Source organism: Lithobates pipiens, unplaced genomic scaffold (genome assembly GCF_037356315.1).
Source record: "Lithobates pipiens isolate NorthernLeopardFrog02 unplaced genomic scaffold, aLitPip1_a1.2 Scaffold_1, whole genome shotgun sequence".
NCBI lineage: Eukaryota > Metazoa > Chordata > Amphibia > Anura > Ranidae > Lithobates > Lithobates pipiens.
This window is the reverse complement of record NW_027507685.1, coordinates 61,406,529-61,432,103: the sequence shown is the minus strand read 5'-3', so window position 1 is coordinate 61,432,103 and position 25,575 is coordinate 61,406,529. Positions and strand designations below refer to the sequence as shown.

General features: G+C 41.5%; 1 protein-coding gene across 3 annotated transcripts in view; it reads left to right on the top strand.

Moving 5' to 3' along the window:
- LOC143924856 (fibronectin type-III domain-containing protein 3A-like) overlaps positions 1-25,575 on the top strand; it is a 144,678-nt gene that overhangs the window by 89,213 nt on the left and 29,890 nt on the right. For 2 of the 3 annotated variants that reach the window (XM_077449391.1, XM_077449471.1), the window contains 9 exons: positions 1,880-1,970; positions 4,178-4,254; positions 9,922-10,153; positions 12,791-13,054; positions 14,758-14,816; positions 19,728-19,885; positions 23,027-23,086; positions 23,614-23,752; positions 25,512-25,565. In XM_077449391.1, the coding sequence (XP_077305517.1) occupies positions 1,880-1,970; positions 4,178-4,254; positions 9,922-10,153; positions 12,791-13,054; positions 14,758-14,816; positions 19,728-19,885; positions 23,027-23,086; positions 23,614-23,752; positions 25,512-25,565 (1,134 nt within the window). The remainder of the gene's footprint in view (positions 1-1,879; positions 1,971-4,177; positions 4,255-9,921; positions 10,154-12,790; positions 13,055-14,757; positions 14,817-19,727; positions 19,886-23,026; positions 23,087-23,613; positions 23,753-25,511; positions 25,566-25,575) is intronic. The other variant, XM_077449551.1, reaches the window with a different exon arrangement.

Genomic DNA, 25,575 nt, shown 5'->3' with positions numbered 1-25,575 from the left:
TTTTTTTTAACTTTGGATACAGTTAGGGAGGGTTATAGCCTTGTCAGAATTATTATATATTTTTTGCCATCTCTTTGTGCTATATATAGATCTTTTCTCAATTCCTTTGCCATAGCCAAAACAGGAAGTGAGGGTAAGTCCCTCACAATCACCAGGGTCACCAGACCTAGCGTCCACATTGGAAGATTTCCCCCTCTATTCCTGCTCTGGTGTCCAAACGAAAAATTTGGGATTTTCTTTTCGCTGCTAATGGTAAACAGACTCTGTGGAAACTGATTTGGCATTAGACATATACAATTATAATGCTGCTACTATTACTAACAAAAGCCTAAAATATGTGCTGTGTGTGTGTGTGTGTGTGTGCCATAACCTGACCATTGACATGTTAAGAGAAGAACATTGATTATCTTGTGATAATGGCATCTTAGTGGGATATAGGAGGCAGCAAGAAAAAGCAGAAAAATGAGCACCACAAGTTGCTGTGTATGGGGCATCGTAGCCACAGACCAGTCAGGGTGCCCATGCTGACGTGTCCACAGCCAGAAGCACCTACAATGAGTACATGAGCATCAGGACTAGACTTTGAAGCAATGGAGGAAGGTTGGCCCGGTCTGATGAATCATGTTTTCTTTTACATAATTGGGGATGGCTGTGTGCGTGTGTTGCTTATCCAGGGAAGGAATAATAACATCAATGCATCATTGGAAGAAGGCAAGCCAGCGGAGGCAGTGTGATAATCTGGGCAATGTTCTTCTAGGAAACCTTGAGTCTTGTCGTCCATGTGGATGTTTTTTGACATGTACCGCTTACCCAAACATTGACCAAGTACACCCCTTAATGGAAACATTCCCTGCTGGCATTGGATTCTCTCAGCAGGCTAATGCCAACCTGCAAAAATGGCTCAAGAATGGTTTAAGGTGTTGACTTGGCCTGCATATTTTCCAGATCTCAAGCTATACTTGTTTTCCTGCAAAAGCTTCCGGTGCCTAGTCCGATACCTGGACACTCGGGGATGATCGGGGCTCTGTTCCCCCTCCGTGTGCTCATCCGGCCACCTCATCCCAAATCTTTCAGGGTGGAGAGCAGAGGAAGGACCTGGTAAATCTCTCATTTACCAGCACCTTCCTTTTCTGAGTGCACAGTCAGTGGTCACTGACTCTGTCCATTCCTAACTGAGCATCGTAAACTTTGTTTACGATGCTTCCATTTATAAATGGAGAGGAGCCACTGTCTCCTGTCCATTCATATTCAGTGCAGCTGAGGCTGCTGAGAGAGGGACTGGATCTCAATGGGTCAAGGTGGTTTTGGTGGTAAAGATGAACATAATAGTTGAGTGGTCATAAAGTTTTATAGCTGATGCAAGAGCTGCAATCTTGCAGGTACTCGCAGGCAAGCTACAACAGGTTGTACCTACAAATGCAATTTCCAATTTGCCTCCGCTGTACAGCACATTTTACCATTAACAACTCTGTCATCTGCATCCTTTTGTCTTTTCCAAAACCACTGGTATTCCTTTCCCTGATGTGGTCAGCACCAGTAGGTTGAGGCTTAGCCTAAGTTTATAGAGACTTCTTCCCATCTCTCTCTACCAATGACAACTGCTGGGCCCCCTGAATAGGCTCACTTTGTTCTTTAGGACCCCACTGCAGCTGCACAGACTCCATCCCTCAAGCAGGGTGTTGCAGGAGGCCTAGGTTCCTATTAAAATTAGGCTAATTAAGACAATCTATTGTTGGCAGGTAAAAGGACTGGCGGTCTTGGCAGCCACTAGCTTTCTGGTATCTAATCCATCTGCAAATTGAGGTGTAAATACTGATGCCTGTAAATCTGCAGAAAATAGTTTATTTTGTTCTGATGTAACGCAAGCTCTTCCAAACAGCCTTTGTGTTTGCAGGTAATTGTGGTACAAGTCAACCCGGGGGAAACCTTTACAATCCGCACAGAAGATGGTCACATTCAGTGTATCCCAGGTAAGGAAAACATTGTTATATTGTCTCCCTGCAGTTGTGGGTTTTCCCTGCTCACTGCTATAATGAATGAGAAATAGACACACCACAAAACTACTTGTACAGCTTCCTGTAACTCTGAGGCTACTGCTTATCAACGTATTTTGTATTCTGCCTGGTGCTGCACTATATGTAAACTTAGCGACACTTAACCACTAATGGTTTTCTTCGTAAAACCAAGCTTGTACTAAACATCAACTTAACTATAAAATGAATTCTTTCCAGGCAAGAGATGGGTGGGATTCCCCAAACCTAAATTCACATTTTATATGGGCTGTTGTGTCATCATTGTAAACTTTTTTTTTTTTTTTTTTTTATGAAGCAGTTGTACTTATAAGGGCTATGAGGTGCATCAAACTAAAGGAACCAATCAAAGTGTTCCTGGGCTAAGCTATTTAAAGTGAATTTGTGAGATGAGAAACGTTGATCACTTCAGGTCTGTCGCTTGTAACAAGAAATGATCATAGCCTTGGCTTCACTTTTTTGGTTATTCGCCTGAAACATATATGCAGCCATTAATGTCTGGACAATCATCTCACCTGCTTGTGTCAGGTCAGGTCCTCACTAGGTAATGAAGTAAAGACATGATGGCATTCCTAGGAACTTGAACCTCTACACATATCAGCATTGGCAGCTGCCATACTTCGACCACCACGGTTGCACTTTTAAGGCCCCTTTCACACGTGGCAGAATCAATCCAAGCAAATCCGCCTGCTCAGCGGGCGATCTCTCTGCTGATCCCTGCTGAGCAGGCGGATGACAGGTCCGTGTTCATTCTGCATGAAACGGACATCCAATTGCCATCCGATCCACCCGGGGAATGACTAACTTATTCCCATCTGTTTTTAGTGGACCGTATCAGATTGAATGCCGGCGGCTGACAGCGGAGACATGTCCGCTGACAACCGATGCCCCATAGAGAACAATAGGTGGTCTGATCTGTCCGCTGGTGTGAAAGGGGCCCAAGGCTGAAATATTTATAGTTGAGATTATGGAGCAGTATTGATCTTTGTACCTTCTTGTTAATTCACCATAACAATTATTATTATTATTATTTTTAGGTTAAAATTGTGTTTTTGCATACCACTGTGTAGTGCTGTGACTGCCACCTTCACTGCCATACAACCACCAATTAAATTTGGGTCTGGCTTTAAAAACAACAGATATAAGATGTTATTTTGATAGTGTTTTTTTTTTTTTTTTTTAATCCTTTTTAAGTGATAGTAGCCTTTGAATTTCTGTAGTGTAACAAACATGTAAACATTCTTGGTTATAAAATACTTTATTAATACATTTTCATCCCCTTAAAAAGGGACAGTTAGTGGAACTTAACTTACAAAAATAACTAGTTGAGTATCAATCTTTTTATTGTAGAAGAGACATAAGATGACCAGTACACACTGCATCTTTTGCTTTTGTTAAACCCAAAGGGTTGAAAACAAACTGACAGATCGCCCCAGGGGGACAGCCCCTTATCAGCCAAAATACACTGATCAGCACCTGCAGCCATCAGCTACAAGTGCTAGTCGGATGCTTTCTAGCATGTTGACCTGCTTCTTTGGACAGACTGCTGTACACACCGAATGCAAGTCGTCCTGTTCTTGCTGGATTGGTAAATTTTTGGACTGTGTACACAGCTTTAGCGCTTTTGTCAGGTTCATAAATGCTGTACCAAGGAGATTTCCACCAGGCTTTTTGGGGTATTGCGCGATTAGTCAAGAAGCAGAATCCACAAACGTTACATATCCAGTGAAAGGGTGACACCAATGGAAGGATATTGTCTGGCATGATGTGGACACTCTGTTAAGTTTTTTTTATTGGTGTTTACCTTACTGTCCTGATGAATTCTATTCTTAATTCTCATCTTGTTATCAAAAGGATAAAAAGGAGGAGACATTTTTACAATGTGGTCACAGATGGCAATTAAATCCTGGAAGCAGCATGTGTAATTAAACCTAAGATATCAATTTAAAAAACTGCTTATTTTGCCTTTTTTTTTTTAAGTTTTTTTTTTTTTTTTTTTTGCTAAAGAAATTTCATGAAGGGCATTTTGGGGTCACGTGAAAATATTACAATATTAAAAAAATATATATATCTATAGCTGCCAATTTTAAAATGTATTGCCACCTCTCACTTTCATATATTTTTGTACTTCTCTCTTCCCCCTATAGGTCCAGCACATGTTCCCATGATGTCCCCAAATGGTTCTATGCCTCCGATATTTGTGCCACCTGGTTATGTGTCTCAGGTATGATTTGTTTTTATTATATATTGTGTTGGAATTCTAACTAAAACTAAGATCCTTGAATGCTCTAGGGATCTTGATCATTCCTCTGAAAGTCAGGGGTCTGAGAAACTGGCTTCCCCAACTTCTGTGCACAATTTCCCTTTGGAAGGAGATTTTTAATAATTTACAATGTAAAAAGTCCTTTCTGAAATAATAAATAAATCTGTTAAATACATGCTGGGAAGATTTTAGCATCTTATATTCTAATCAGGTCTAATAAAATGACAGTTTTCAAAATTTTCTTTCTTCTCTGCCCTTTAACCACTTAAGGACCAGGCCTCTTTTTCGGACTTGGTGTTTCCATGTTTAAAACAGTTTTTTTTGCTAGAAAATTACTTAGAACCCCCAAACATTTTATATTGTTTTTTTTCTAACACCCTAGAGAATAAAATGGCGGTCATTGAAATACTTTTTTTCACACCGTATTTGCGCAGCGGTCTTAGAAGCGCACTTTTTTTGGAAAAAATTCACTTTTTTGAATAAAAAAATAAGACAACAGTAAAATTAGCCCAATTTTTTTTATACTGTGAAAGATAATGGTATGCCGAGTAAATTGATACCCAACATGTCACGCTTCAAAATTGCGCCCGCTCGTGGAATGGCGTCAAACTTTTAGCCTCAAAAATCTCCATAAGCGACATTTAAAAAATTCTACAGGTTGCATTTTTTGCGTTACAGAGGAGGTCTAGGGCTAGAATTATTGCTCTCGCTCTACCGATCGCGGCGATACCTCACATATGTGGTTTGACCACCGTTTTCATATGCGGGCGCTACTCACGTATGCGCTCGCTTCTGTGCGCAAGCTCGTCGTAACGGGGTGTTTTTAAAAAAAAAAAATTTTTCTTCTTATTTATTTTAATTTATTTTATTTATTTTTACACTTTTTAAAAAAATAAAAATAAAATGGATCACTTTTATTCCTATTACAAGGAATGTAAACATCCCTTGTAATAGAAAAAAGCATGACAGGTCCTCTTAAATATGAGATCTGGGGTCAAAAGGTCCTCAGATCTCCTATTTGGGCTAAAATGCAACAAAAAAAAAAAGAAAATCTGACATTTAAAAAAAATATATACCTTTAAGAGGTATGGGCGGAAGTGACGTTTTGACGTTGCTTCCTCCCTCCTATGGTATAGAGACGAGTGGGGGCCATCTTAGCCTCACTTGTCTCTATGCCCAGCCGACAGAAGGACCCGATCGCCTCCGCCGCTACCGACGGCTCCGGTAAGCGGCGGAAGGTGCGGGAGGGCGGCGGGAGGGGGGTGGCACCTCTCCCGCCGCCGATAGCGGTGATCTCGCGGCGAATCCGCCTCGGAGACCACCGTTATCGTACAGCCGACCGCCGCCTGAAGAGATGGATATCTCGGTTGTGGCAGCAGCTGCTGCCGTTACCGAGATATCCCTCTTCAAAAAATGGACGTACATCGTCGTGCGGCGGTCGGCAAGTGGTTAAGCATGTTTACTTTCTACGTTTTTTTTTTTTTTTTTTTTTTTTACATTGTTCTAGTTTCCCTTTTAATATCACCAACTCATATTGTCCATTTAAGATTTTGCCTTACTAGAATGATCTAGCCTGCCCAGTGGATTGTGCGGTTTCTTACAGAGTTATGTGAGGCATAGAGAGCCCCTTCACATAGTAACAAATTGGTCTTAAAGTGGAGTTTGCATTTATTATAATGTAGGGAATCCATTTAAAAAGGAAAATCTGAAATTATGCTGAAATTATCCACAGAATAGTAAATATTGCCAACCATTTTAAATAAGTATGAATCGGTAACCTTTTAGTATACATTCACCAGCCACTTTATTAGGTACACCCTGCTAGTACTGGGTTGAACCCCGTTTTGCCTTCAGAACTGCCTTAATTCTTTGTGGCATAGATTCATCAAGGTGTTGGAAACATTCCTCAGATTTTGGTCCCTATTGACATGATCACATCACACAGTTTCTGCAGATTTGTCGGCTGCACATCCATGATGCGAATCTTGCATTCCACCACATCCCAAAGGTGCTCTATTGATTTGAGATCTGGTGACTGTGGGGGCCATTGGAGTACAGCGATCTCATTGTCATGTTCAAGAAACCAGTGGTGAGATGGTTTGAGCTTTGTGACATGGTGCTTTTTCCTGCTGGACGTAGCCATCAGACGATGGGCACACTGTAGTCATAAAGGGATGAACATGGTCAGCAACAATACTCAGGTAGGCTTTGGTGATTAAATGATTCTGAATTGGTACCAAGAGGCCCAAATGTGCCAAGAAAATATCCCCCACACCATTAGACCACCAGCCTGAACCATTGGCAGGATGGAGACATTCTTTCATGTTTATAAATAAGCCTGTAGTTAATATCAACAGCTTGAAAGATCCTCCTGTAATTAATTTTTCTTATGGTGGCTATTTAACTTAAATACAGATCATGGATCACCTCCTCCTCCTGGTAATAGAGCAGATCGAAAGCCACTACTCTTGGTGTTTCAAAAAGCCTTTATCTCCAACACACCAGATCTGTCTACTCCCCAGGATGCCCATTCTCCTCTGACATCAGCCAGGCATTTTTGTCCACACAACTGCCCCTTACTGGATATTTTCATTCTCTGTAAACCGAAGAGATGCTTTTGTGTGAAAATCCTAGTAAATCAGCAGTTTTTGAAATACTGAGTTCAGTCCGTTTGGCACCAACAACCATGCCACGTTCAAAGCCACTTAAATCCACTTTCTTCCACATTCTGATGCTTGGTTTGAACTTAAACAAGTTGTCTTCACCACGTCTAGATGCATTTGCTGACGTGTGATTGGCTGATTAGCAATTTGTGTTATCAAGCAATTGATCTCCTATGTCTGTGGTACAGAGGTATAGATTTTGATAATTGGCTGTGGTCTTATATCATCAGCTTTCATTAGTCAAGGGTTTTCCACAACCATGTGACTGTCAGCGATGGAATAATTTGCTTTTATGTCCCTCAGTGACAATTTCAGCAAGATTTTGGCATAAATAGCCTTACCACATCCGTTCTTGTTTTTGGGCTGGGAGGAAATTGCTATGATAAAATGTTGAAGCCAAACAAAATATAAAGCAAGGCTAAGATTAATAGTGAAGAGTCAAGGGAAGAAGATTTTGAAATCGGACCAGAAATGGTAAACTTTATCCATGGAACATTGGCTTTCATTTGTTTGCCCATCCAAACAAGGTGAAAGCTCTTGGGGCCCTTTCACATGGGAAGGATCCGTGATGATCCGCCCCATGAACATCCGCTTGCTCAGTGGGACTCGCTCCATCGATCCTCGCTGAGCAAGAAGATGACAGGTCCGTCTCTGCACACTGCAGGGATGGACCTGTCAGAGCGCCGCTCTCCCCTATGCGAGATCGGATGACGACGGACCGCAGAGTCCATTGTCACCCGATCCTATCCTCAGACGGATGGGAAAGTAGGTTTTTCCTCCGTCACACTCTTTCAGATCGGAGCAGGTCGGATGTCAGCGGACATGTCAACGCTGACATCCGATGCTCCATAGAGGTCTATGGAGCATCCGTTCAGGTCCGCCTTTCAGTTTTTTAGGTGGACCTGAATGGATTATTCATGTGAAAGAGGCCTTAGAGCTTCTTTTTTTGAAGCCTTCTTAAATTGTACCTACATATCACTATATAACAAGCCAAAAAAACAAGTGCTTAAGCATTACATGGGACCATGCAAATACTCTTGGGGCCAGTTCATACCAGATGCAGTTCCGTTTTTTCTGCCGTGGAAACTGAACGTAAACTGACCAGAATCTGACTACATGGTGTGAACTAGAGCCATTGGAATACATGGAAAAACACTGTGCATGCATTTTTAGTGCAGAAAAAAAGCACACAGAACTGCGTCTGGTGTCAACTGGCCCTTATTCTCAATTGGTCAACTGTCCATCCAGATATAGCTTATAGATTATCAGTCATCTGAATGTAAACCCCTTTTTTTTTTTTTTTTTTTTTTTTTTTTTTTAATGAAGACTTCTAACTTGTACAGCAGAGGAGGTCAATTCATCTGTGCCCAGCCTTGCCACAGAGAGTTAATTCAGCTTTGAGCAATCCTCTTGCCTTTTTTCACTAGGCTAAATACCGACACAGAGAAATTTGTGTCGCCGCATCCCCCACTGCTGTGATTGACATCTGACCAGAGGGAGTGTGTTTATGATTCACTTTCCTCCTCCTTTCTTCTCAAGCTCTCCCAGGATTGGCTGCTCCTTACCTCAGTATGATTGGGCACGCTGAAGTAATGTTGTGCCTTTGCTGAGTTTTGACTGGATGGATGGCCAAGTAGATGTAACGTGTGCACTTTGAATGGTAGGCCGTAAGCGCGCTCTGCTTGTGCGTGCACTTTTCATTGTCCAGGCGTGAGTATCGGCCTTGCAATGCTGCCAGGTGAGGGGGGAGTGTGGAGGTGGGAGGTGAGTCGTGTGATGTCATGACTCCACCCCAGCATTGGCAAAGAGGCCCACCCACCATAAGGACCACTTAATACTGTGTCTTTAGTTTATACAGGGCGATTGGTGGGTTTACATCCACTTTAATATTCCTTAATCTTTTTACCTTTATTTGGTTTGTCTGAGGCTGATTCTATGACCATAATCTGAGAGTCGTCTGCTCCCGTAAGGCTCTGACAGTTGCTTAAAGCTATATTAAACCCAAGACCTAAAATGTAATATATTGCACTTCACCAGTCATTAGATGTGGTGGCTGCATTCGATTTCTTATTTAGGCTTGAGGGAACTGAGGGGCACCTCTGGACATCAGCATTGTCAGCTTTGAGATAGGGGAGTGTATATACCGGCAGCTCTATATACACTAAGGATTGTAAGCACCCCTGTCAGTGATGAATGACACTTCCCTACTCTATCCAAACACACACGTTTTTACTGTGCATACACTTTCAGAATTCTTCTTTGGAAATGGTAGTTGGATTCCAGATGGATTCTGTGAGCTATGTCTTTTTTCCTCTGTAGTTTCTGTAATAAGAACCTGTCATTTGTCCTATTTATACTTTGAAGAGTAAGACTTTGTAGGCCATTTAAGGCTCCATGCACACTGGCTGTTAAAATAACGTTATAAAAAACGACAGTAGCTTTGCAGTGAGCCTTTCAACGTTTTTGCAATAGCGTTTATTAGCTTTTTATAGAGCTTTTCCGTGTTATCGGTTTTAGCGGGTTTTTAATTTTTTTTCAATGGATCAAAAACGTTAAACGCTGTTGAGCCACGTTTTTGAGCATTTATGAGCGTTTGGCGGTTTTTGTGGTCACAAAAACACCTGAACGCAATTTTATGGTGTTCCGAAAACGACCCATAAAATGGAGCCTAGGGGTAGTGTACAGCCTTTTAATGATTTCTCATGTTAGAGATTGGCTTGAATAGAATAACTGTATAAGATGTTAAAATATATATATATTTTTTATGTATAGAGTGTTTTTACAATAACCCAAATACAGAAGATCTAACATTTATAAATGTAAAAGTCACATAAAAATGTCATTAAGGTAAATACTGCAATAACAACCCAAAAGTATATGCTTGATTTAACTAAACTACACATTCCCTTTTGAGTCTTTTTTGTTTTTATAGTAATAAAATATATATCATTTTATACATTTTCAGGTTGTGGAAGAAAATGGAGTGCGTAAGGTGTTGGTCTTGCCACATTCAACAGAGTTCCACCCGTCATTGCACCCCCCTCCGCCTCACGTAACACATTTTATGCACCACCACCCCGCTCTACTTCCTCACCCTCCACATCACGTCTTCTCACAAGTGGCAAGCACAGGAGAGCTACCACCACAGTTTATACACCAGCACCCCCCACCCCCACCGCACATTTTCCAAGAACAAGGTATGTATTGTTGGGTTTCTTCAGCCTGTGGCAAGGCATTTTCTGCTAAAGTGTAAGCTTTTAATAATTTCCATCTTTATCATTTGCTATGTGTGTTTTTTTATTTTTTTATTTAGTTACCTGCCTTTACCTTTTTTGCTATGGGTGAAAAGTAGCTAAGTGGACTTTTTTGAGGAACAGCACCGAAAGCTTAATTTGAATAATGATACATCTTGTAGATTAGATTTTCTTTTATTCAACACAGGACAGGGTTTTTTTTAAATAGCAGTACCCTTTCAGCCGTGGGATGTGTTTAAAGCGGTAGTAAACTAAAAAAAAATTTCACCTGCGGCAATTTAATGTGCTAGACTTGCCTTAAAATTAAGCCCCCCTAGCAGCGCACTCACTGCTGCAGAGGCTTCCATCTTTACCCATTCTTAGTTCCGAAGACTTCGGGCATTTGATTTGCCGAGCCGTGATGACGTCACTCCCGTGCATGCTTGCAGGAGTTTTAGCCATGGCACACGGCTCTGAAGGAATGGCACGGGTATGCCGTTCCTTCTGGGCACATGTGCTGGTGGCATCACCGGCTGCTGCTCGCAAAAATCTGTGCACAGTTTAGGAGATATTATTTTACCTTCAAGTAAGCTTTGGCATATTTTTTACCTGTAGGTAAAAAAAAAAAAATAACATTCCAGGGTTTACTACCCCTTTAAAGACATGAAACTTCTGTGTATGTACAAAACACACTGAAAGATGAAATCAGTTCAACTCGCATCCACCTTTGGAAAAGCATTAGGATCTTTCCACATAACAGCTGAACTAAGGAAAAATGTTAAAAGCTAAGCATATGGATAAATATTATGTATTAAGCTCTGTAGCTCAAGGTAAAATTTACACACAAAAATGGACCAAACAGGGACTCGTTGCTTATCGGACTACTCTGTTTGAGGTTTTTATCAGACATGGGTGACCCCTAAGACATGGAGCTTCTGCTGTGCTTACTATAGATGATCTGTTGTGCTGTGAATCCTTTGTTGTATATTAAATGTTTATTACCGATCACACATCCCTCATGATGGAAATGCCCAATATACTGTATATGTGAGTGCACATACCTTCAGATATTTTCCCGAATTCATTTGGAACGCCAATCATGGGGGGTTCTCTGATTTATAAATGTCAACATTTCCCTGTACTAAAGAAGGCTTACCTGCCCCTCTTGTGCATTGCTTCTCGTCCATCACTATGATGTGTGGGATTACTCTCCGGTAGTAGAGTTTGGGATTTGGCTTTACTATGCATGTTCATATTCAGCTTGTTTGTATTTGCACTGTAACTGCCAATGCAACAAAAAACAAGGCAAAAGTGATCTGTTCACTCATTTAAACCTTGGGGAAAGACATCACAAGCTGCTTGAATTAGGTAGTTCACAAACTGTTAGGCAGTTTCTGCATAAGTCCCTGCCCTGTGATTTTCGACAACCAGTTGTAGAAAACAGAATTTTCGTCTAGGAAGATCACTGACATATTTGATCAGAATGTGGTCTGAGACATGCTCTCTGCTCTGTAACTCTCTCCTGCTTCCAGTCATTAAGGATATATTTCAAAATTGTGTCTTAAAAGTACAAAAAATATATATTTTATAGGGCTGTTACTGATTAAAATATTCGTGTTCGATTTAATGTTTGTTTTTTTTTGTTTTGTTTTTCTAATCGATCAACTAATTTCGATTAATTATAATGCACATACAGATCCAACTACTTTTAGCTGATCTCTTTGCATTGCAACTCTGCATTAGTGGTAAATGTGGTATACACTATATACAATCACCCGACACTAGTTCGTTTCCACAATCCATGACTTCACAGTTCACACAAATACGTTTTAAATTCAAACTGTAGCACTGACATAAGTAAGTTTTTTTTTTTCCACAGTAGCGTGACAATTCCTCCACCTCCGGTCTAACTAATCACTCTCACCTTATGGCATGGACCCCCTAAACTTCTCTCACGTCTCCTTAGATCTCAGCAAGGGCGCCAGGTCATGAACAGAAACTAAAGATCTAAGTGCTCACCACTTGAGATTTCATTTTTGTGTTCAAACACAAACTACTCACATAAAGATGATAAAAACACAGCATGTAAAGCTGACAATAGTGTAAGTTCCGTAGGGCAGCAACGGGTGACGTTGTGTAGCTCCTCCCCCGTACACGTTACGTTCAATCAGAACTTCGAGGTCACCAGACTCCTGCCCTTCCCTTCGTTAGCAGATGGAGGCACTTGGGGAAGGGGGGGGGGGGGGGGGGAGTCCAGTGACATCCATGACGTCACCGGATCTCCGGAACTCCCTGAAGACCCGGAAGCCGGCAGAGAGTTGAGCACCGATCAAAAGAATTGATCGAGGCATTAATCTTTAATTTCCACAGCCCTAATATTTTAACTTTAATTGGACACTTGGAGAGAAATTAGATGGATTTATAAAAACTAGAACAGGCGCTGGTGCTGTGGCCTGTCAAAGCTTTAGCCTTTTTAAATCATCCTCCCAAGCTCTAATGTACATTGGTTCAGCTCTTAAAATATCATCTTAAGTGTATTTCTTGAGTGTCTGTTACATTTTTCATGATTTTTTAATATGCATTCATTTTTTTCACTTTCAGAACCTCGGTCCCACGGTAGAATGAATTTTCCTCCAAGGGATGAGAGAAGCATGAAAATTAAAAGGTTAAAAGAGCGACAGATTAGCTCCCACAATAACAGTAAACTGCACAGTCCACCCTCCTCTCCGCACAAAGCACACATTGCTACCAACTCGCATATGCAGAATGGATACTCTAAAGGACAGCACCTTACAGGGGGACCCATTAAACTAAAGCAAGCTATACGGACACGGAGCAGTCCTCCAGCAGAGAATGACAGCACGGGTATGTTTTATAGTACGTTTTGTGATCTGTAAAAGGTCTGCCAAACCTAAAATGGTAAACTTCTTCTATATTATTTTATGTCTATACTCTTATGTAATAGGATTGCATTAACCTTCATATTTAAAGTTGAGTCATTGTTCTGGTTGGTATTAGTGCTTAACACTTACCTTTTATACACCATTAATTGCCAGAAACATTTTCAGCATCCCAATCAAGCCTTGCAAGGCACCAGTAATGATATACAAATACAGGCATTTTTCCTTTAACACTACCTTTGCAATCCATGTTGCTGCCATTTCTGCCAAATCATGTACTAATGATTCTACTTTGGACTTTTTGTGACCTGTGCTGCAGTGCAAACAAGTTTAGAACCCAAGCAGTATTTTATTTTTGGTGACCTGCTGGCTACTTACAATCCTCTTCGGCAAACCTACAGTGTTCTTCCTCTGTGGACATTATGAAGCCAGCAGAGGTTGGTTGTCTTCAACAAATGAAAGATTCTTAGTTTGCAAGTGATTCAAACTTCCTGGACCCCCGTAATTTAAATATTTAGTTCATACGTTTTCTCAAATTCAGGGTCTCAGAAAGAAGTAAACGCGACTGAGATATGGTAACCAGAGAACAGTGAAGTTCATTTGTTTTCTTTTATGCTTCTTAGTTACTAAAGATGACCTTTGAGTGAGAATTAGGAACAAGGGTTCCATTGTAGGAAATGGTTATAACTCCTGTATTTTTTTTTTGTCTTTGTGGCCTTTGCTCTTGTTGGTGAGATCGGCCTTAACTTTCTGGCCAGTGAAGTCTCTCCAATGGGACACAGTGAAAAATACCTGACATGGGTATGTCATTAGACTAATTTATATCCACCTGCCCTAGTCTTATGCCGCGTACACACGATCGGAATTCTCGTCGAGAAAAGTTCTGATGGTTTTCCCGTTGGAATTCCGAAGGAATTTCGCTCAAACTGTCTTGCCTGCACACGGTCAGAACAAATTCCGACGGTTAATAACACCGCGACATACAACGCTTTCGACAGCACTATAAAAGGGAAGTTTTAATGCTTCAGAGCATGCGTCGTAATTTTGCGTGTTGGGAATTGCATGCACACGATCGAAAAATCCGAAGAAAAATTAAGAACAGGCTCTCAATCTAAAGACTGTCGGGAATGCCGACAGAAAAAGACCGATGGGCATACACACGGTGGGAAAATCCGATGAAAAGCTCCCATCGGATTGTTTCCAATCGGAAATTCTGGCCGTGTGTATGCAGCATTAGAGCTTCATATGAATCTATTGTTTGTATCTGTTACACAATTGTTCCTGGTAAATGAACTCTTATGTACCCCACTGTGATTGCACAGCACTTGGCAACACAAATCCAGGATGTTGAACAGGACATTGTCACAGTCATCGTGGAGGCCCATAAGGAAGTGTGGAATGAGATTTTCAGGATGAGTTATTAGTCATGTTGAGCAATACTTACTGTTGCATCTCTCCTGTTCATTGGAAGATTATGCAAATTCTGGTTCCCCGCAGACTAGAGAGTAACATCTGTGCTTTTTACACGTACACTGACTGTTAAATCAATACCAGTTGGCGGTTTCCTAAAAGCCAAAGATAAAAATAAAGTTCCAAAACAATCTGTGCCTGAAAGCATATTGTGCACTCATGTGGTTAAAATATATTTTTGTTTTCTTTTGTCCTTAGATGGAGAAGCAGAGCCGAAAAAGCTGCAAGATTTAAACCCCAGCATGAGCAAGCCTATGGTAAGTATTTTTATTTTATATTATGCAGAAATTTACACCTGTCACCATTGCAGAGTCTTTTTTTGTATTTTTTTTGTTAACATGGAACTTTTGTTTTGAATGAGGTAATTTCATTAATTTAGGACTAATGGTCTTATGGAGAGTGTAAGGTGCAAACTGTAACCTCTTATTAATCTGTTGTATTCCATCCAGGATTGTTTCTGATTCTAAACATTGCTAATCCTTGTTCTTTAGACCAGATGTGATGTAGAGTAATGTTAACCTAAAACTGTTTGGAACCATTGTTTATCCATTACATTTGGTATCATTTATCAGATTTTTTATTTTTTTTGAACCCTGATCAGTAGCGCCTTTGGCTGCCTTACTGACTCCGTGTAGTCAAAGGATTAATAAAGAGAGCTCCAACTAGAATAACGATTCATTTTTATTAGGGTTGCTATTATCTGAGTCGGTGCCGATACCGAGCATTTATACTCGGACAAATGCTCCGACACCTGGGCATTCAGGGGTGATCGTTGTGGGAGTTACAAGCACTGATCTCCTCGTATAGCTTCAATAAAGCATCTGACAGCCTCTTCGTCTCCATCTCCCTCGGCTTTCAGCTGCTTTATTAAAAACTACACAGGTAGATCAGTGCTTTTAACACCTCCACACCGATCACCCTGACTGTACCCGAATCCTCCTGTCTCCCTCTGTGGCTCCGCTCCTGTCTCCCTCTGTGGCTCCGCTCCTGTCTCCCTCTGTGGCTCCGCTCCTGTCTCCCTCTGTGGCTCCGCTCCTGTCTCCCTCTGTGGCTCCGCTCCTGTCTCCCTCTGTGGCTCCGCTCCTGTCTCCCTCTGTCAGGATGGAGAGGGAGGAAGGAGCCAATAAATCTTTAATTTATCAGCTCCTTCCTTTTCCGAATGAACAGTCCATTCATACCTGAGCATTGTAAACTGTGTTTACGATGCATTGATTTATGAATGGAGAGGAGCCTCGGTGTCCTGTTCATCTCCAGTGCAGCTGAGGCTACAGAGAAAAGGGACTGGGAAATTTGTGTCCTCAGTCCCTTTCCCTGTCTCAAAAGGGAGATTTCAGGGGTCTGTTAACCTGATACCTCACCAAAGCCCCCCAACAGGGCTGATAAAGAAGTAAAAAAAAATTTCAATATTTAAGAGGTTAAATTGTAAAAATTAAATAAAAAACACACTGCTACCCCCCCCCCCCCCCCCCAAAACGTAAAAACAAAATGGAAAACTGCTGATCCAGTTCACGTGTCATCAGTGCTGCATGCAGTGCTTTGTCACATGACATAAAGTATCGGTAATCGGTATCAGCGAGTACTTGAAAAAAGTATCGGTATTTGTACACCGTTTTACAAAAGTGGGGTCGGTGCAACCCTATTTTTTATTAATCGTTTCATTCATTAACCAAAAGCACATGCTTTTTGGTGGATTTACAAAGGATCCCTTGATCAAGGTTGAAAGAAACACCTGTTTAAAAAAAAAAAAAAAAAACTACATTTTGTGATTACAACTGTCAGTATGTATTGATATTTGAAAGTGAAGAACAATATCCTAATAGTAGAATAACCACAAAATACATTGATAAAAAATGTGTTTACAAAATAAAAATTCACATGTCTTCTGTACAAACTAAAACCTTTGCACAGATTTATAGGAGTTTATGGTCACAGCATACACTTTATTTTCAGCAGCATTCTAATGGCCATACAAACTAGTAATGGCGGTGATCAGCAATATTTATCATGACTGCGTCATTATGGTGGACACTTTTGGCGCTATTTTGGGACCATTCACATTTATACAGCAGCCAGTGTGATTAAAAATGCACTGATTACTCTGTAAATGGGACTGGCAGTTAAGGGGTTAACCAGGAGGGGGCACTGCAGGGTTTGTGTCCTAGGGAGTGACTCTTATGCCGCGTACACATGATCAAACTATCCGGCGGACAATCCGCCCGTGTGGGGGCTCCGGCGGACTTTTTTTTCCCCCCCAAAAGACTTAGAAAGTAGTTTTGACTCAAAAATTGTCCGGCAACAATCCGGCCGGGTGTGTGCTAGTCCGCCGTACTTTTGAAAATAAACAGACTTGCCCACACACGGAGGAAAGTCCGTTCATTTTGAACGAGGCTCCAGGTAGACGGGACTAGCGAGGGAGGTCAGTGTCGCCGCCTTTGGCGGTGAGATTGGCACGTCACTGGCCCTGTCGCCTGGTATGAACTTAAAGGGGAAACCCTACGGCGTGGGGTCCGCCCCCCCCCCCCCCCAAGGTCCATGTAAGACCCTTATCCGAGCACGCAGCCCAGCCGGTCAGGAAAGGGGGTGGGGACGAGTGAGCGCCCCCCACCTCCCTGAGCCATACCAGGCCGAGTGCCCTCAACATGGGGTGTGCTTTGGGGAAGGGGGGCGGCGCGGCTAGCTAGATAACTGCTAGTGGTGCCTACATCAATTTGTTATATATATATCTTTTAGCAGAGCTTCACCCAAAAGGGGAATTATTTGCCTCCTTTCTCCTCTGCTGCCACATTTGGCACCTTTTTCGGCGGGGCGTACCTGTTTTTTACAGGTACCCACTCCCATTTCTGGCTAACATTGGCGGAAGTTCGGCCCCCCCTCCTTCCCCCACCGCTGGACCATAAATAAAGCGCAGCACGCAACGCGTGTGCACAGTAGTGCATCGGCTGTGAAGCAGCAAGGCTTTACTGCCAGTTTCCCCTAGCCAAGATGGAGTGGGAGCACCCAAGAGCCGATTGAAAAATCTGCTCGGGTGAAGACCCCACTGAATTCATGGGCAGCTAAGTGGCCCTAAAATTAAGTTGGCTACAGTATTTAAAATGAAGGCGTCTGGAGCTCCACTTTAACTGTGATTGTAACTGCCCATGCAGCTTTATGCTCTTTGCTGGGCTGCTTGGTGAAGCTGTGAAAGTGAAGAATATTATTATAGATAGGCATACAAAATTAAAAGTGAATTCATACGTGAAATTCTGTCAAACGTATTGTTTATCGGTACACATGATTTGATATTTTGCAGTAATGGTGATGTAAAGTTGACATCGCTGTTGTGCGTGTAGCCTGGTTCAGTGGATTCTGTCCCAGACAAAACATAATTTAGGACCAGCTAAATGGTGAATTGCAGACACCTTACAGTGCCATTTTTTAGCTGATCTCTATGAAATCTATATTCAACAAATATACACTTACACAGGCTCTCAAGTACGGTAGGTCACGTTAATGAGGGCTCTTTTTTTATTTACGCTGTGCACAGTAAATCGGTGTACATTTGAAGCTGCAGCCTTTCTATACTTTCATCTGAAATATTGGTTGCTACAAGTGTCTGCTTTTTTTCTCTGTGCTGCATGCGGGTATTTTAAGGACACAAGTTCAATCCAGTGGCATGACTTCATCTCATTAACAATGCATACTTAAGTGGCACTTCCTGAATAATCGAATAATATGGCGATTCTATTCAGGTTCCCACTCTTATTAAAAGCCGGTGCCCTGGAACACTTTTTTTCCCTTAACAAATATATTTGATTTTTGTTTATAATGACCATAAGCATCTTGTTTTAGGTTCAATATGATTCCTTTGAAGAATCCTTACAAACTTTGAAATATGGGTTTAAAAATATAAATTAAAGCAAAAATATAGCTGTCTTTACTTTCTTAAAAAAAAAAAAAAAAGTCCCACGAACACCTTTAAAATAGATGCAAGCCATTATCTGGAGATCCTTGGTTTGTTGAAATACTGTGCATACAGTTGCATTTTTTTAATTTTTTTTAATGAATACTGTTTTTTAAGAAAATAGTTTTTTGCTTTTTATTTTTTGCACTGCAATGCTGCTGATCCCCTCCCAGTTGCTTTGCAGCCACCTTTTGTCTCAATGCCAATTCTCCATTGGCAGTTATATGCCCCTAGTCAGGCTAGGATTCCCAATAGTGTTAAGAGGGAAATGTGCCAGCACAGTTGCTTATAATCTCTACTATTGGACCATGTGACAGCATAACAATGTAGAAGAGCAGTTGAGAGGCAGTGACAGAACTTGTTCACCCCATAATTCTCTCTCTCTCTGCTCACAGAGACAGCAGCGGGAGCCACTTGGCGCTTGCTGCTGTCAGTCAAATCCTGGGGGCAGGATGAGCTGCGCTGTGTCTGTCAATAGATGTAGACGGGCCAGCTCAGGCTTGAGCCCGCAGTTGCATTCCCATAGGAAACTACTTCCTGTGGTGGTGCCTGGAGCGCTAGCGAGGGATCCCAGAAAAGGAGGTTCGGGGCCACTCTGTGCAATACCCATTGCACCAAGCAGGTAAGTGTATCATGTTTGTTATTTTCCACAAGAAAAACAAAACTACAAATGCTTTAAAGGGGAGGGTGCATTAAAAATGAATAAAAAATATTTTAGTGGAGTTTAATTCTGTTTTAAAGTCACCCTGTTGTCCTAAAAAGACACAAGGAGAGGCACCCTGCTAAACAATAGGGGATGTGTCCCTACTTCACTAAAGGACACAGTAGAGAAGTAGGGGTTGGATAAGCGGAATCACAGTACCCATAATGGAACACATTTTTTGGGCACACCCAGAAGTGTCCAGTAACAGGAGCACCTGTAGGTCTGGGAGAAAATGGAGTGCTTTTGCAAAAAAAAAAAATATATCCTGGTGAGAATTTGAGTTTTTTGTGGATGAGAGCAGAGCCTATGGCTTATTTTTATTGTCTTTGTTATACAGACAAATAACAGTGTTTACTAGATTATATAAGATCACAAATTTAGGGTTTATGGCCAGTCTTGTACTCTTTGATTTGCTATAGCCCACCTTGTCTGTATTTTTATACACTGATGACACTTTCTCCTACAATTAATGATTGTTTCCAATCTAGCATAACGTTTTCCCTGTTTTTTATTTTTACTTCTTAGGTTACTAACTTGCAAGCAAGGTCTGCTTTGTTATCATGGAGTGTTCAGATTGCTTCTGAAAACAGAGAAAGTCCCACGACTCTAGTACAAAGAAGATTTGTATATGATGTGACTGTGTCCAACAATGGCAAAAATGGAAAGTTCAAGCCTGCCTACTCGTGAGTACACGCTGCATCTGACCAGCTGCTTCCTTCATAAGTATTATAGGGAGGTGATGGTTTCAGTGCACAGAAGACTTCTCCAATTTACACAATGCCTACCGGACCAGTGAGCATGAAGACATTGAAATGATGAGAGCCAGCAGTGTATATAGTATTTTGGTGGCTATAAAAAAAAAATTTGTGAAAGCATGTGGTGTAAGGATATCTTAGAATTTTTTTTGTAAATCTATACTTCTCTTTTTTTTTCTTGCCTGGCAAAATCAAGTGGCTGTGTCTAAGCCGCTTGAAACATGGAGTGCCACTAAGTGTTTGTAAAAAAAAAATTGTTTCTATGAAGATTATACTTTAGTGTATCAACGGTATTATAAAAATAGAATTATCAGCTTACAGAATTTAGTGGTCATTTTTTCATATGCACGTCTGCAATTATTAGTATCTTTATTATATTACATGTAATTTATAAAAGCAGACATGGCCTGTTCAGCCCTCATCTTTTGTTTCATCCTTTTAGTTTTGATAACACCATCTCACTATAGGGTTTATCATACATCAGTAATCCTTACTTGCATTGAAGTACATTTATATCATAGCACACTAGAGCTGCACGATTAATCGTCACCGCATTTTTTTTTCCCCGTTGCGATCTTGACAAAAGTTTTTCACGATTCTTGCTATGCAAAGAATTGTCTGTGCTTTTCTGTAGCCGCAGCCATCAAAAGAAAGGAAGAAAAAAAATGGGCAGTCTGCCAAGAATCGCAACATTCTTGAGAGCTGGTTCACACAGAGGCAACACGACTTCCAGCGCGACTTTTAGAGGCAACTTGGACACGACTTGAGTATGAATAACAGCGCGACTTCAACACCACTTGAGGAGACTTAAAACACGACTTGAAGTCGCCCCAGGCAAGGTGACTTTGGCCGTGGCCAATCAAAGAATGATGAGCTCTCAAGGGGGAACTCCATGCCAAATTTTAAATAAAAAACCGGCATGGGTTCCCCCTCCAGGAGCATACCAGGCCCTTAGGTCTGGTATGGATTTTAAAGGGAAGCCCCCTCCCCCCACGCTGAAAAAATGGCGTGGGGGTCCCCCCACAATCTATACCAGACACTTATCCGAGCACGCAGCCTGGCCGGTCAAGAAAGGGGTTGGGGACGAGCGAGCACCCTGCGGCCCCCCCACCCCAAAGCACCTTGTCCCCATGTTGATGAGGACAAGGGCCTCTTCCCGACAACCCTGGCCGTTGGTTGTCAGGGTGTGCGGGCGAGGGGCTTGTCGGAATCCAGGAGCCCCCTCTAATAAGGGGGTGCTCCCACATCCTGGCCCCCACCCTATGTGAATGAGTAAGGGGTATATCGTATCCCTACCCATTCACCTGGGGAAAAAAGTGTCAATAAAAACTCAACAAAGGTTTTTAAAGTAATTTATTAATCAGCTCCAGGGGTCTTCTTCCAACGTCCGGAGTCTTCTTCCGACTTCTCCGCTCTGTTCGGCCCCTTCTCCCGCTCTCCGGCGTCTTTTCCCGGGCTCCTCCGCTGTCTTCTTGCAGCTTTTACTAGCCGAGGAGCCCAGTCTCCTCCATCCTTCTTCCCTCTTCTCTCTTATTCCTATGTTGACACGCCGCTCTCTTCCGCTGTAATGGCTTGTGCGACGTGCGCGGCTTATATAGGTATGAGGAGTAGTCACTGGGTGATGTCACAAGGTGACCTTGCCCCTTTATGGTGTCAAGTCCCGGGGGAAGGGGTCGGAGCGACTTCAGTAGCGTGCATTAAAACTGCTCTCATTCACTTACATTGTTTTTTACATGTAGCGCGACTTAAGGCGACTAGGGGCGACCTGAAGTCGGATCCTGAGTTGCCCCTGTGTGAACCGGCTCTTAGCAGCGGAACTTAAGTATAAACATTGTAACAATTTGTCAAAGGAATAGACTGTGTGTAAATGAGGAAAGTTTAAACACAAAAAAAAAAATTCTGACATTTGTTGGTTTCAAGTTACATTTTTTTATTTAATTTTTTGCTAGAAAATTACTTGGAAACCCCAAACATTATATATTTTTTTTAGTCGAGACCCTAGAGAATACAATGGTGGTGGTTGCAATATTTTATGTCACACTGTGTTTGCGCAGCGGTGTTTCAAATGCAATTTTTTGGGAAAAATGTACTTTAATGAATAAAAAAAAAAAACTAACCAATAAAGTTGGCCCAATTTTTTTTTGCATAATGTGAAACATTTTACGTTGTGAGAATCGTGATCTTTCTATTCTAAGCAAAAAAATTGTGATTCTCATTTTGGCCAGAATTGTGCAGCTCTATAGCACACACCCCCCTCCCTTCCCCAGTTCACTTAATTACCCAGCTGCCTGTCTAAAATCTTCAGGGTCTGGACTTGTGTATGGACTATGCATCAAATGGCTGGACATTTAAGTCAGAGATATCTCTCTGAATCGGGAACAACGCAGTGTAAGACTAGGGTTGGGGTGCAGTGGGAAAACAAAAGTGTGTATAATGTAAGTAATGGAACACAGCCACCATTAGTGCTCGAAGTATAACTGCAGAAGTTTAACAACAAGCTACACCCCAAAGTTTTACCTCCAAGGGGGGTTGGAACCTCTTTTTACCGCTCCTTGTGGCCCTTTTTGGGGAGATATTGCCTTGCTTCCTGTTCTTGAGAATGTCATCAAGGCAAGACATGAAAGGCAATTTCCAAAAGTGACCCAGACAGCTGTCTACTTTTTTTAATTGTAGATTAGGGAAAAATTAAGAATTATTGCTTCCCATTAGTGGATTTTCCTGCTTTTTTTTTTGTGACTTTTTTTTCTCCTTTGTGATGCTTAGCCAGCAGTAACAATCTGAATAAAGATTATGGTGGTAGCAGGGTATCGTGTGAATCATGTGCTGTTCATATTAGCAGGTCCAACTTCCATATACATATTTGTGAATTGTATCTTTAAAAATAACTTTGCTAGTTAGTATGTGCAGGGAGGATATGTATTATTGATGTATTAGCGCAGGGCCCTCTGATTTCTCCTGTATTGAATTGTATTGCAACTGTACTGTCTGCCCTCGTATTGTAAAGCATTGTGCAAACTGTTGGCACTATATAAATCCTGTAAAATAACAATTATTATCATTTTTGTATAGAGGAGAAGCTACAACATGTACACTGACTGACCTTCGACCAGCAACCGACTATCATGTCAGGTATATACCCTGCAAGACCTACAGGCAATATCTTATAAATAAAACTTGATCTAGGCTTGTGCTGAGCAAACCATTTATTCAGCTATATTTGGGGCAAATATTTTATACACTTTACATGTGCGTTAATCTTTCCTCATGGGATTTTGCATTGTGATATCTTTACCATGGCTGCATAAGCACTCGTACCAGGGCCAGTTTGGTTAGAAGTTTTTATTACCCTACCAATGTGTTAAAGGAACCAGAACACCTGGGGGATGGCACACAGAAGAACATACAATTTTCCTTTTCTAACCCTATTGGTCACCATGATACCAGGTTAGACCATGACTGGGTGACCCGTTTTGGTATTTTGAATAATCATCGATTTTCCCTTTTTTTTGTATCCACCTACTACTATATCTTTATTATTTAGTTACAAAGACTGTCGGCTATAGCAAAGACTTAACTCAGCACTTTAATATTTTTACACTTTGTTTTTCTGAGATGATGGTTTCCTTAAAAAAAAAAAAAATGTTTTTTTCATTTAGAGTATCTGCAACATGTCTGCCTTTAGAAGGATCAATTTCTGAATTAGTGAGTTTTACTACCGAAAGCTGTGAGCCAGATTCGCCAGCACCACCAAAACTTCTCACCCGCACCCGAAATTGCCTAAATCTACAGTGGAAGGTAGGCATACAACTCTTAATAGTATTCTGCTCTCGTGATGCCAGATTAAAATATTCATTCACTTTTACTCATTGAAACGTTTTTAAATATAATGAGCATAAATCCTATATCCTCAGTGAAAGGTAACACATCTGTTAATCGTCTGCCCCTCTAAAATTTCTGGGTTCAATTATTGACCACTTGCTGACCACGCAATGTGCATATACTTCCAATGTGCGAGCCGGCTGTGCAGAATGGTGTATATATTACGTGGTTCTGCATTTCTGAGTAGGGGGCGCGTGCCTGTTTCATCTCAGCACATGCAGATCACCGGGTCCCGGTCAGTGATTGACCGCTGGTAATCGGCCCACAGAACACAGTGATCAGTGACAAGGGATCTAGTTGTTTTGTTTGCATCGGCCTAGATGTTAACTCTTCCTGTCCAGTGTCAGTAAAGTGACCGTGCATATTGGCACTGATCAGTGTAATAATAGCAACTGGTGATGTCGGTGTCCTATTGCGCACTGTCCCGCTATAAGTCGCTGATTGCCACCATTACGCGTATAAATATATAAAAATCCAGTATATATCCCATGGTAGACGCTTGGACTTTCACGAACCAAAACAGAAGTAAAGGTCTGTCAAGGAGTTTATCGAACGCTTGGCTAAAAAGGAGGTTCCACATTTGACCTCCGGACAATTTACCCCCCTTCGTGACCAAGCCATTTTTTGCCTTTTGGCACTGCATTACTTTAATTGATAACTGCGCATTCGTGCAACACTGTAAACAAATGACATAGGTTGAATATGTGGAATAGACTCCCCGCAGAGGTGGTTCCTGGCCAGCTCAGTAGATTCCTTTAAGAAAGGCCTGGTTTCTTTTCTAAATGTACATAATATAACTGGGTACTATTATTTATTGGTAAAGTTGTTTCCCGTGCTGTAGCAAATTGGATCCTGCTTTTCTGGGGGGGGGGGGGGGTTTCGCCTTCCTCTGGATCAACTGTGTGTATAGGATTGGGTATATGGCATTACATGTTATTTTTTATGGTTGAACTAGATGGACTTGTATTTTTTTTCAACCTATGTCATTTGTTTACAGCGTTGCACGAATGCGCAGTTATCAGTTAAAGTAATGCAGTGCAAAAAATGGCTTGGTCACGAAGGGGGGTAAATTGTCCGGAGGTCAAATGGTTAATGTGGAACCTCCTTTTTATCCAAGCGTTCGATAAACTCCTTGACAGACCTTTACTTCTGTTTTGGTTCTGTTTTGTCCTGTGTTTTTTCTGGTCCTGCCTGCAGTGCATTTTTAGTGCATTTCATTGAGAGAGGACACACAAGATGTCTGCAGCCCCATAGAACAATGGTCATCAACCCTGTCCTCAGGGCCCACTAACAGGCCAGGTTTTATGTATTACCTTGGGGAGATGCAGACTAGCATATTGCAATCACTGAGCAGCAAATGATATCACTAGTGATGTATTTCAGTTATCTTGCAAACCTGGCCTGTTAGTGGGCCCTGAGGACAGGGTTGATGACCACTGCTCTAGAGGATTCTGTATAAGATGTTTGAATTGGATTTTAAAGAAAAGAGTTTTAGGAAGTTTAGTTCACTGCAGACATTTGGCAGAGTTGGACTGTAGGTTTGGGAGATCTTTATCCAGGGTCATGGTCAATGATAAAGGCCCATTATGAGAATAAATCCTGCTTTGTCTAGAATTATACTTTAAAGTTTTCACCCTTAGTCATTACCAAAATGTAAAATTGTTTTGTTTTACAGGCTTCGAATGACAATGGATCAAAAATAAATGGCTTCCTCTTGGAATGGGATGAGGTATTCATGT